The sequence below is a fragment of the Uloborus diversus genome, chromosome 3 (genome assembly GCF_026930045.1).
Source record: "Uloborus diversus isolate 005 chromosome 3, Udiv.v.3.1, whole genome shotgun sequence".
Classification (NCBI taxonomy): domain Eukaryota; kingdom Metazoa; phylum Arthropoda; class Arachnida; order Araneae; family Uloboridae; genus Uloborus; species Uloborus diversus.
The window spans coordinates 44,543,247-44,556,747 of record NC_072733.1 but is presented as its reverse complement, the minus strand read 5'-3'; the positions used below and the strand labels follow the sequence as shown (position 1 = coordinate 44,556,747).

The window sequence follows — 13,501 nt, the reverse complement described above, 5'->3', positions numbered from 1 at the left end:
ATACGAGTATTTTCATCTCAGAATCGCATACGGGAAAGCAAGTCTGGACTACGATCAGGGGCGAGCACAGAAATTTTGGGGCCCCTCACAAATTACTATTCCGGCTCCCTCCATATTGTTTACCCCTATATTTCCCGCCTAGTTTTAAAAATATTGGGCCCTCTTCAGGCTCGGGCATGGATCAACAGGTGTTCCTTCTCCCCTTCCCCTCTGTGCGGGCCCCTGAGGGGTGCACACAAATAGCTTTTTTAAGAGGGCCAAAGAAATTGAGAAGCTCACCCCCTCCCCCCCCCCCCAATTACGATTTCTCTTAATGAAGTTTTCATGACTTTATTTTCAAATGTGATTTGTTTTTTTACTTTTTTTCTTTAGGATCCTTTAAAATCAATTAATATACTTTTTAAGTACATAAATACTATGCACGTTTCTAATTTGAATGTGGAAGTAAATTATCTTTAACATTTCATGCCAATTAAACACTGAACGCTACATAATTTCACCGAGATGCTCTAAAATGAACGATTTTAATTAGGAACATTTTCATAATGATTATGACACATGGACAAGGTTATTAAAAACCCCATATATTATTTAAGTTTTTTAAATGAATTGATATTTTAACCATAAAATATTATGTAAATAAGAAAGTTATAACTTTATAAATAGGTTTTATCGAAGAACTCAGATGCTACTTCTTTGAGAGTTTCAAAGCAGTTGCTGATTTGTTCTTAAAAATTTCAACACTACATGTCGTTTCAATTAATATTATGGTTTTGCCAAGAAACTATCATATGATTAATTTCATTTTGCATTTTTATAAGCTGAAAAAAAAAATCTTATGTCTCACAAATAGCTTCCAGGGTTAATATGACTTTCTTGGAACATCTTCACGCAATTAAAAAAAAAAAAAAAAGCCAATTACCGATTCCATCGAAGAAGAATTTATAGACGAATCGCGGTGTATTATGCTCCTTTTAGTTCAAAACCAGCAAGTTAAATTGCCGCTGTGATCTCTGACTTTAGTATTACTTCCTTAGCGAACAAAAATGCATTTATTCAAATAAGATTGTGTGTTCTTGTGTGTTTTTCAGATTTAAATATCGAAAAATTCCCAGATGAAGTCTTCGAACCTTCGCCATTCCCTTAATTTCACTAAACATAGCTTAAAATTTCACTTAAAGAAATTTCCGTGGGAAAGCTACGTAAATCTTTTTTCTGCATTATAGCTTAAAATAGTTTTGCATTTTTTAATAGTTCAAATTCGAAACGTTTTTGTTGAGAACTCCCGATGCTTCCTTGTTTGATTAATTTTACCATGGGTAGTCTAAAATTGCATTTTTAAAATTCCCATTTGGGAGAATTTCTGAGAAGAGCCCCCCACATTCTATTGTAAACATAGATAAACTAAACCGGACATCTATTTTGAAAAAAAAAAGAAAAAAAAAAGAAAAAAAAAGATTAAAAAAAAAAGATAAAAAGAAACAAAATCGTATGGGAACCCCTTCTTTTCCCATTCCTTTAATGTTACCGAAAATTGTAAAATTGCAGTTTTTGACATCAACTTTTAAAATATCGCTTGGAAGGGAACTAGAACCCCTTCTCCAGATTCTTTTCTCCTTAAGCTTATATAGATCAACTAATTTCGAAAATTAGTTGATCTAACCGGAGGGGATTTACCTGGTTCCTCCATTTCCTCATGTCCTTCCTATGTTGTCTATAGAAGCCTAAAGATGTGCCTTTTCAGACTTAAAACCATTAGTATCCTTCTTTGAAGGAATATACATATAAAAAAATGTCAGTAATCGCTTTATTTTACGTTTCGATTTTCTTTTTTTTAGAACTCTAAAACTTGATTTAGAAACTTGAAGGAAAATAGGAACTAGCGGGTTGTTGTCATTGCTCGACTCGGAAAAATCGAGATCCGGTTCTGGTTAGTTTAACTTTTTTAATTTACAGGGGTGGGTCGGAACCTTCTTTTGCCGACTGGGCCAAAGTCAGCCAGTCCACCCCTGATGGTAGGTAACACGTTCCTAAAGAATATACTAAAAATTTACATCCATACTGTTGAGACAAATTCTTTTTTCAGCTAACATATTGTAAAAACCACGAAAAAATTTCAAGAAAATTATGTGTGGTATCAAATAAAAGTAAACTTTCAGCTGAAAAGGAAAATAAAATGGGATTTTAAAAGTGAAGTACATATACTAAAAATGGACATCCATACAGTCAAGATAAGTGCATTTATTTTAACTGTCATCTTGAATAATCATGCAAAATTTTGAAAAAGAAAAAGTCACGTGTGGTTTCAAATGAAAGGAAATTTCATACTTGAAAATAAAATAACATTGATTTAGGCTAATAAAAGGGAATAATAAGATGAGTTACAAAAAAGAAGTTTTTTCGCAGTGTTGAAAAACATCATTTGTTGATTTAATTGGCTTAAAAACTGGTTGATTTTGTTTCTGACTACGTTTTTGTAAAATGTTAAACACATACATTTTTAAAAGAGGTCATTTTAAAAAAAGGTTAAATAAATACCTTTTACAAAAAGGTATTTAAAGGTACTTAATTTAAAGGTACTAAATTTAAAGGTACTTATATTAAAAGGTACTTAAGAAAAAGGTTAGAAAAAATATTAAAACAAAGTCAAAAGTTTTAAAGAAGAACATACAATTAAAAGAGTTCTCATAAAATAAAATATTTACATCAGCAAAATGAAACCTCATCTTCATCCAAATCCAAAATGTCTCGTGTATTTCTGTAGTCCTTATGGAAATCCATGTCAACAACATGTACATTTTACAGTGCTTTTATTTCTACCAGTGTACATTGCTAACACATTTAATCATATTTAACAATTTGTCTGATGCTGGGCTCAAGTCTGTTGATATTAATTGAAATTCTCCCTCAACGAACTGCCATTCTCATGGGCACAGTGTAGGATTACTCGGAATTTAAATTTTTCCAAATAAAGCGTAGCAAATATACTCTGTATAGATGATATTTCAGTGCTTTTGTGGTGAAAGCAAACAAGCTATCCATGGTGGTTTTGCTGAAGCTATTTTCTTATGGTAATGCTCATAGTGATTTAAGTTAGCTCCCTCTAGTAACATAATAATCTTACTCCCAATTTTCACCACATATTCCTCAGTGGAATCTTTTGTTAATCCCAAATGGCATCCCAATCACTTTGAATGTAAGATTATATGACATTTAAAAGCTGATGATTTATTTATGTCAAACAATGCACTGGTGGAGTCACACCATGTCACTATGCATGAACAAAAGTTTAAATATTGCAAGCTTTCTCTCTGATAGAATTTGAATTAGGATTGTTCCTCTTTCTCTATGGCTCTTTGTGGATTTAATGAGAGTTTGCTCCATTGACATACATGCCTGCCAAAGTACAATGGAAAGAGCCATATAAAACTGCAAAATGTACATGTTATCGATATGGATTTCCATACTCAGTGGTGTGTAAAAACTTGTGGAAAGGATTGCACAAGCACAGGACTCATTTTGGATTTGGATGAAGATGAGATTTCATTTTGATGTGAGTAAATATTTCATTTAATGAAAACTTCTTTAGTTTCATGTTTCATCATCATTATTACTTTTCAAATTTTCAGTTTGTTTAATATATTTGATTTTCTTTAAAAATATATTTATTTAACCTTTTTGAAAAATACTCTTAGCCAAAGTTATCAATGGTTTTAAAGCCTCTGAAATTAATAAAACACTATAGTTTTTTGGCCTCCATTTCATTATTTCCATTTACTACCTGTATCAATATCATTTTATTTTTCAATATGAAATTTCCTTTCAGTCGATACCCCATGTGATTTTTTTTTAAATTTTAATTTTCATTATTTTTCAAGGTGAGGGCCAAAAAAAAAAAAAAGCATTTACCGCCACAGTACAGTTATATATTTTTAGTATGTATAAATATCCCATATTATATCCATTTTTTCAGCATAAAATTTACATCAATTTGCTGCCACACATGATTTTTTTTAAAAAACCTTTTCATGATTTTTCAAGATGGCCAAAAAATGCGTTTCTCGTGGCAGTATGGATAGATATTTTTAGTGCGTTCACTTTAAATCTGCCTTGTTTATTTTTAGTGTGAAATTTACATTATGAAATCACATGTGATTTAAAAAAAAAAGTTTTCGTGATGATGAAGATATTGGCCAAAAAACACCTACAGTACGTATGTATATTTTTAATATGTTCATTAGGAGTATGCGTTACGTGCCATTTGCAGCAAGAATAATTTCTGTTGCAATTTGTTCTACCCCAAGATATTTTTTGGCTTATTGCTACACCACTGTTAACCTGGGTTTCCAATACACTGGCTTCCTTGCAAAACCTATGTCCTTTCAGAAAAAATAGGGTACTAAAAATAATAAAATGGATAAAATTTAGAATGTTATAAAAAATATATCACATCCGATAAATCTTTTTTCTAGTCCGTAAAATAAGTAGTAGTTGCTCAAATTGCTAATTTACTCCATGTTTATCATTTTAGTACATTACTCATTGAATGAGTGAAACTCATTTATATTTATTTCTTAAGATGTCATTTGTACTTAACGAATTAAAATTTGAGTAGAAATTGTTGTGTTATAAAGTTTGGAATTGTCTAAAAATGTGATTTTAAGTTGAAAATGCATTTTTCATAGTACCATATTTTCCTGTGTATAATCCGCAGGTCTTAAAATCGGCCTGAAGAAAAAATCTTTGTATAATCCACGGATAATATGATGTAAAAAAAAATGAAGTTTTGATTTAACATACACTTTTAGCAACTAAATTAAAAACGTGAAGCAGTAATAGCTTTTACGGTATAATCAAAATAATTCTAAAACATGATTTCTTCCTGAAATCGTGATTATAATTGGGTAGACCGGGGCACGTTTATGCAGTTGCCCTTTTTTCAAAACGAATTATAACTGGAGAGCCAACAGCCATAACAGATTGATGCTACTCCGTAGCAAATATTTTCACACGTTTTTGAGCATTAGTCAAACTTTGGTCCAACATGCAGAAAGAATAATCTATTTTCTACCAAGTTGAGTAAATTTTGTGTTGAATGTTTTAAAGCTTATTGTGAATAAATAATACTTAGTTAAGAAAAAACAAATACAGTAAACTCCCGATTATCCGCGGAATAGGGTGGCATGGTAGCCGTGGATAACCGAAAACCGCGGATAATCCAAATAATAGTTAAAATACGGTGCTACTGTATACAATAGCTAATAAATATGAATAACACTTACACATAAATTTGAATTTTTACTAAAAACATTGCTACATTGCATCTACTATCATTGAATGTAAAAAATATACATATGTAAAAGCTAAAAGCGAACAAAAACACAATCATAAGTTTAAAAAACATTTAATGACCGTTAAACAAATTAGTGAAAAGACCTGCGGATAATCCGAGCCGCGGATAAACCGACCGCCGATAATCGGGAGTTTACTGTATATAAAAATTAGCAGAATTTTATCCTTTTTTGAGAATTGTATTTGTATGAACTGAAATGTTATTAAATTTTTTTGCACGTTAAAAATAAATCCAAACTTGGTGACAGGGCAAGTTTACGCGTTGAACGTTGGAGCAACTTAGGATCGTTCTTACTGCGTCTTTCTTGAACATGCCCCGGATACTTTTTCACTCCAAACTGTCTCAAACATTTTTAGTATTTTCCGGCTATTTAGTTTTGAAAATCACCATTTAAATTTTATTTAAGTTACACATTTCTATTTTATAGCTTACAATCATACAATGTTTGCTGTCTTCATGCCCCTTCAGCTTCAACTTTATATTACTATTCAGTCTGTAATAAAGTTGCTATATTTTAGCGATGGTAAGACATTATGTTCAAAACACTAAAAGAACCACATTAGATGTCAAAATAAATATGCGTAAACTTGCCCCATGCTTGGGGCAAGTTTCCTCTAACCACTTGAACTCAAAAGTAATTTTTTAAATGCTAAAAAACACAAACTGAGCAACAGCTGAATATACCAATTTTGACTCCATTAACTGCTTCATAAAGCCACAATGTCTAAAATTTCCTAAGTTAAAACATAAAAATTAGAAAATTCATTGAAAAAAATCCCCATCAGTGTGCCCCATCTACCCTATCCTAATTACTTTAAGACAAAGAGTCAAGATATAGGAGCAAATGGTGTAATCTTGTGCAAATGAAGGCTTTGTCTGTAACAGCCTGTTGTTTAGTTTACATAGATGGAATTGCTTAAGAGGAAAATTCAACTTGTGTAACAAAACCAACCTGTAGGCAGCGAAGAACATTCAAGCTATGTAAAATAAACAACATACAGGTAGAAATAACGGTCTCCTGGTGAATCCTACTGTAAATATTGAGGTTTAATCCGTTGTTGTTGAGAAAAAAAAACACAGATTATCCGCGGCAGCTTATAATCCACACCTCATTTACTTTACATTTTTTAAACAGATAATCCGCAGATTATATACAGGAGAATACGGTAGAAGCACTTTTGTTGTAACACAAAGGACTAACCATCTTGTGCACTTTTGTTTGGATAAATAAGACCAGCACTAAGTGCTCAATGGATTGGGAGAGAAAATTCAGCTTAAAGTGATACAAAGTACTAAGATGAGGTTGGTAGAAGTGCTATACTGAAGTACTGACTAATAATTATACCATTAAACTTAAACTATAGCCCTTTGCACTGCACTTTCATCTCCACTAAAACATCAGTTTACAAACTGGTTTAGAATTCTTCTGTAAACATATGCATCAGCACCGACCATAAATAAAATTATCTCTACATTGTACAGTGACATCAGCCCATGATCCCATTTCCCTTTAAATTTTTATCACACCTATGTTGAATTGGCAACAAGCCAATCCCCCATTAAAAAGCTGAAAAGGTACTGCATGATTATTTGTTGATGCCGCATATTTTTCTTGATTATCCACTTGAACAGTAGAAAATCAATCATGGAAAATTTCCATTTCTGAAAATTTTAAGCAAGGTTATGTTATGCAGAAATATGAATACTTTTTTCAGCTAGTAACAAAAAAATAATGTAGGCGCCGCTTAATGTGATCACTTTGGGATAAATACAATTTAATAACAATAACAGAAAAGAATCCAGTACACAACTAAATGATGATTTTTTTCCATTAAAAAGCCTTCATGTTCACAACTGCATCGAATTAAAGTTGCAATGACTCAACTAAACAGTTTTAAATTATAAATTACTAAATTTGAAGAAAGGAAAAGCTGTTTTTTTTTTACCTCCATTGATTAAACCACCTGTCCGATGCTACAGAGTCCTTTTTGCCTATTTTTAAATAAAGATCTTCTGCTTTTTATGCACTAACGGACCGTTTACTTTCTCAATTATTTCCCTGACGTTCGTAAACCAGTTTCAAAGCAGATTCAATTTTACCATCTTTTCCAGCACTATTTCGCTTGCTGTTTAAATTTTCATTCGGCTTCCCTTTGTTTTCAATCTTTTCACAATTTTTTAGTAACTAACAAAATAATGGCTGAGAAATTTTTAGCTATGCTGCTGCATTTTTTTGATTCATCATGGTTGAATTGTCAAAGGGTATTAATGTGTCAGTTTTTCCTTTGACAGTTAAATCATTGCATGTTTTTTCCATTGTTGAAATGTTTGACTGTTTAAAGTGAAGTTTTTAGCGTAACTGGATAGGGAGAAAAATTCTTATGCTTTACTAAAATAAGAAGAGAACTTCTTTTGCCGGAAGCTGCGTTAGTTCCCTCTTAGTGGGAGGAGACCACCACCAGGAACATGTCCAACAACTGCGCAAACAAAAGATGTCCTAAGGGGAGTATGTGGTTACTGAGAACAAATTTCCTATTGTTACTTTTCTAGAAAAAGATAGCATTGCTATTGAAAACCACAAAATGAAACGCAGAAAGTTACTCTTCTCATAATTTGCTTTTGTATTTTTGTTGATTGAAGGAAAAAGGGGGGGGGGGGGAATTGAAAGCTTATGAAAAAGAGATAACAATAAACGAAGACTGATTATAATATCTGACTTTTTTAACACCTATTAATATACAAGGGTTCCAAGACTTCGTGATTTTGATAACATTAAATAACTTTAACCATGATCACATTAATAGTACAGTAAAATTAGGCCAAAAAATGGCCAAACCCAAACATCCAAAAAAAAAGGTGAAACCTGTTGCAAATTACTTCTTACCCTTCCAGCAAGAAGGGGTAAAAAGACCCAGCAGTTTGCGCGTCGGGTTTTGGGGAGAAGGGGGGAGGGGAAACGAAATAATCCTCTATTTACAGTAAAAATAATTTCTATTACTTAAAAAAAATTCTCAAACCTCGCAGAAACTACTCTGTAATAGTAAAATAATAAACTCTCACAGAAAAAATTCTAATTAACAGGAGTGCACAAGTGGGGGGGGGTTGGAATGGGGAGGGGGTCCATGTAGCAGATTTGCGTCATTGGAATATTTAAGGCAGTTTTTTCAAGGGGTATTTCTTTCTTTTTTGAGGGTTTTTACTCTGGATGGGTACTTTGTCACACTTAAGGGGTGCGCCACCGTTTTTTTTTTGGGGGGGGGGGGACCCTGAATTTGCATTCTAAAATCAACGATTGTAGTTAAGTTTACGAAAAATAGTTCCCTGATTTCAACTTTTCCAAAGTACAAAATGCCTCACAATGATATAGTAATGTCAGAAGGATAATTCTGAAAGATCTAAGCAAGCTCAGTAACCAACTTATTTGTGACTGGAGTTATTAAACTGTTTAGAGCGCTGGAAAACCAAATTCCTGTGCAGCATAAAAAAGTCCAAATTGACTAAAGTTTCTCTACTTCTTGAATAATTTACTTCAACTTTTCTACAATCTTTTGCCATCATCGTAAGAGGGGCCAAACCGAAATTGCCAATAGTGAGACATGCAATGCTGCAATTCTGCACCCTCTAAGTCGGTGGGGGTTCTCATTTGCAAACACCAAGCTGCCTCTCTTTTACGCAGCAGGCTATGTGAATTATGCTAAATATGTGCACATGTACTTGAAACACTATCTGAAACTTTAGAGTACATTATGCGATAAAAAGAATTTGATCACATCAAACATCAGCTAAAACATAAGTTATCCAACAATGTGACAAATACAGGTGGTTCAGAACCTGTAGTGATTCAACGATAGAACAAGTCTTAATGAGAGCAATGAGCAATACAACAGTAGAATGCTAAATATTTACACCTTTTTGTCTCTCAGTTTGGAGATCACAATCCGTTTCTAAAGCCACCAAAAGTTTCTTTCCTCTCTATGTGTATTGACTCAAGTTGGTAGTGGTATTGCTCGCTGATACTGGTCAGTTGCTGATGATAAGGTGAGTTGGGACGAGGCTTTTAACATTGGGGTAGTAACATTAAAGGATATTGAGGACAAACAAGTTGGTGGCATTTCTTTGTAAAGAAGGTAAGCAGTTATGTCTTTAGCTTCTGTTACAATAGTTACTATCTGTAAAGGTGTGTAAGCCCAAACCATCTTTTACACCGAATGATATGAACAGTAAAGATGGAATAACAAATTGCTAAAAACTTCTAGTATGAGTTATGCGCTGATCCTCCATCAGTATTCGATGAATCTGGTTTCAGAAGGAAAAAAATCTTGTATCGTTAAAGTGCTATTGTCTGAAGAAAAAGATCCAACACCATCACCGAACGAACAGCTGGTGTCATATATGAGGTAGTGAGAAGCAAAGGGATGCAAGTGAACTATTTTAAGTTTCGAGTAAAACACATTTAAAGATCACATCCTAGGTAGTCTTTCATTGAATTTTTTTTTCTAAATCATGCTGTACAGTAGCACCTACCAGGGCTACTAGTACAATCTCTTGCCACCAAGACGGAGGAGAGGTTCACCTACCATTTGTACTGGTTATCTCCAAATTTTTAATTTTGCCACATACATCCCTTTGCTTCTCACTGCCTTATATGTAATAGATGGAAAATACCTTCTCTATCATATTTTTTGGTAATGATCTGCAAGCTTCAAGGAAATAAGCCAGCGATGCAGTGTACTCGTATAGGTCACTTGTAAGTATGGGAAAGCTAGTGTCATTTTTGATGGGTACATAGAAAGCACCACAGATATATAATCTGCGTCCTATTACAACAGCAAAGCCTTCTGCTCTAGAAGACTTTCTGCACCTCAAATCTTGTGCTTCCTCTGAAGGGTTCATTGGATATAGTGAATGTTTGAAAAGTCTAAAAGTAGACTGAAGTGCTCAATTATGTGCACAAACTGTGTTAGACATAGCTGCAACAATAACGATTTTGCTGAGGATCTAGATTCCAAAAAAGATCTCGATAACGAAGACTTTTTGTTACAAGCTTAGGAGAAATCATTTGAAAGCAAAAAACAGCTCAGTGTAATTTTTTTGATCATTTAATCAAATGTGCGCCATCAGAGGGGGGGAGGGGGAATCTTTTAGTATATAATTTCGCTTTGGGAGGAGAGCTACTGTTCTTATGGGGTGGACAGTCCTGATATAATGCATTTTAGATTTGCATGAAATAATACTTCTACTTGAAATGGAAGGGGGGGGGGATTGAGGTATTATTTTATTTTGTGGAGGGTGGGTGCTGTAGTTTTGGGAGGAAGTGCACCATCGCACTTGGAGGATGGACACACTTGATTTCTAACTTTAACTTTGCATAAAATAATATTTCCATATGAAATGTATGGAGGGGTGTTCGGGGATACTGCTTCGTTTTACGGGGATAGGGGTTTCTGTAGCATTGGTGGGTTATGTCATCCTTTTTGGGGAGCAAATACCTTTGATTTTATGCTTTTAAATTTACTGTGACATAATATTTTCACTTTAAATTTACTCTAAAAATTCTGGAAAAATAACCAAAACAGCAATTTTTAGATGCCTCCCATTCCGAAACCCGACGCACAATGGGGTGGGACTTTTTACCTGTTCTTACTGGGAGGATAATAAACAATTTGCACCAGGTTTAGCTTTTTTTTTTTTTTTGGATGTTTGGGTCGACCCCTATTTTTACTGTACTATAAGTGGGGTCTACTGTTTTACGTTTACCTCAAATCATTCTCAAAGTAATTTCTTGCAATGAAGCAAAAAGGTTTTTTTTTTTTTTTTTTTTGAGAGAGAGAGAGAGCAAAATAGCAAAAAGCTGCAGACACATTTTAGGATTACTATGATTCTTTTTTCAATGCTAAAAGATGTGTGATTTTATAGTAAAAGAGTTATGCATTACATCAGGCTTGGAGTAATCGTCGATTACGTAATCGTAATCGATTATATTTTTGTGTAATCATAATCTGGCACTGAGAGGCTTGTAATGGTATTTTTAATCAAGTGTTTCTTGCATAATTGTGACTAATCTAAATTTAATTAATCATAATTTAGCCTTGTAATCCGGTAATCCTGACTTGTTGAAAGTGAAAACTTTTAAACTGCGACTCTGCAAATGGAGGAGATGAAGCTTTTTAGTCAGTGCCTAAGGTGCTACTGTTTAGTGATCATTAGTGGCTGTTTGTAATCGAGGGTCATAAATGAGCCTATTTGGTTTATACCCTGCCGTAGGTGCCTTTGGCAGGAACAGCTCCTCGAATTTTAGGATAGGTCATCGATTTTCCTTTTCATCTGTCAATGGCAGGCAAACAAGAGAAGCTGTCGTCCCGGAAAGAGAACAATATCAAAAGTACAAACACATATTTTCTGTTCTTTTGCACTTAGATTTATGTGCTTTGTGATACTTAGAGTTATATGATAGAAATACCTCCCAACTATACTATATGTGCACCTTAAAATCAAAATTGAGGTTAAATTTGTTTATGAATAAATAATAGGAAAAATACTAGATGTATCATAAATTACTAATCAAACATAAAGCGTTTTCTCTTCATTTCTGTTTTTTTTTTTTTTTTTGCTTTTTCAAAAAAAATTATTTTAAACTGATGTGACTTCAGTGCCTTTTTAACTTTTATTTATCATCGTTAAAAATATACTTTTTTTTTCAAGTGAAGATGAAGATCTTCATACTAAAAAGTAGTATATTGTAAAACTGAAGCAGTATATTGTCTTACTTTTAGAAAATTATAGTTAACGTAGTAGGTAAGAAAATTCCTTCTCTTTTAGATGTTGTGTTGTATAAAAATAAAATTGACTTGATTCATTTTTGTTTTCAAGTATTGTAACAAAAGCATTTTATTTTCTTAGAAAGTTACTTATGAAAAGCTCTACACCAGAAGTCAAAAATATCCTACAGTATGTATGAGTTTCAATTAATATTCTGACTGTTATTTAACTATACAGTAGAGCACCAATTAACCAAACTTCTCAGAACAGACCTTATCTGAACAGTTAGAGCTACTAAGAGTTCAGATCTGTAAAATTTCAAATAATTTGCCCAACTACTTCAGGAATGCTTCTGACTATATGAAAACAATTAAAATACTTATTTTTAATGCTGAGAATATTTAAAATTAATTGAATAAGTCAATTTAAATATTTTATGTGTGTAAATTTCCTTTACACTTTGTCCAGGCTAGAATTAGGTGAATTGTATTTGATGTAGCGGTTTAAGCCACTCATTCACCGAAACAACCCAGGTTCATTGCCTAACATGGGTCATGAGAATGAACCCACCACTATCCCCATGATTTATGTCAATCCCTAAGGTTTTATGCTAAAAGACAGACATAGCAAATAAAACTTAGAATTATGTTGTCTTGAGCTTGATTTCCCCCTTCTCTCAAGCCCTTATTCTCTTATACATCGGAAGACTGCTTTTAATTTTGTGTCCTCAGTCATAAAATTAGTATGTTAAGATAATTACGAGGCGTGTTTTAAAAGTAAGTTCCGTTTTGAAATAAAAAAAGAACGAGTACAAATAGAGCAAAGAAATTTATTGCACAAAAATCTACCACCCTTACGCTATTTTTCGACATTGCTCCCGTGATTTTCCGAGCATTTGTCATAGCGTGGTACAGGTTTTTGTATACCTATTCGTACAAATTTGCCGCCCGTGTAGGCAACCATGAGAACTCTTACAGGGCTTTGAGTGGGACGTTTTTGAACATCCTCTGGTCTACCCCCACCTTGCTCGCAGCATCTTTCATTTGTTTCGGCATCTAAAGTCTTTCCTAGGTGGTCTGTGGCACAACAGCAATAATGAGCTCAGAGAACATGTTATCCCAAGGATGACTACACAGGCGGCAACTTTGTACGAATATGTATACAAAAACCTGTACCACGCTATGACAAATGCTCGGAAAATCATGGGAGGAATGTCGAAAAATAGCGTAAGAGTGGTAGATTTTTGTGCAATAAATTTCTTTGCTATACCTGTGCTCGTTCTTTTTTTATTTCAAAACGGAACTTACTTTAAAAACACGCCTCGTAGATAGTTCAGTTTGTTGGAACTCTTATGATTTGTGCTCTTCTGTCTTACAAATAAATCCTATT

The 13,501-nt window shown here is 33.4% G+C and overlaps 1 protein-coding gene across 1 annotated transcript in view; it reads left to right on the top strand.

The window, feature by feature from the left end:
* Positions 1–13,501, top strand: part of LOC129219344 (ATP synthase mitochondrial F1 complex assembly factor 1-like) — a 254,835-nt gene that overhangs the window by 222,499 nt on the left and 18,835 nt on the right. Inside the window, exon 5 of the mRNA XM_054853707.1 lies at positions 12,254–12,301. Within this exon, the coding sequence (XP_054709682.1) occupies positions 12,254–12,301 (48 nt within the window). The remainder of the gene's footprint in view (positions 1–12,253; positions 12,302–13,501) is intronic.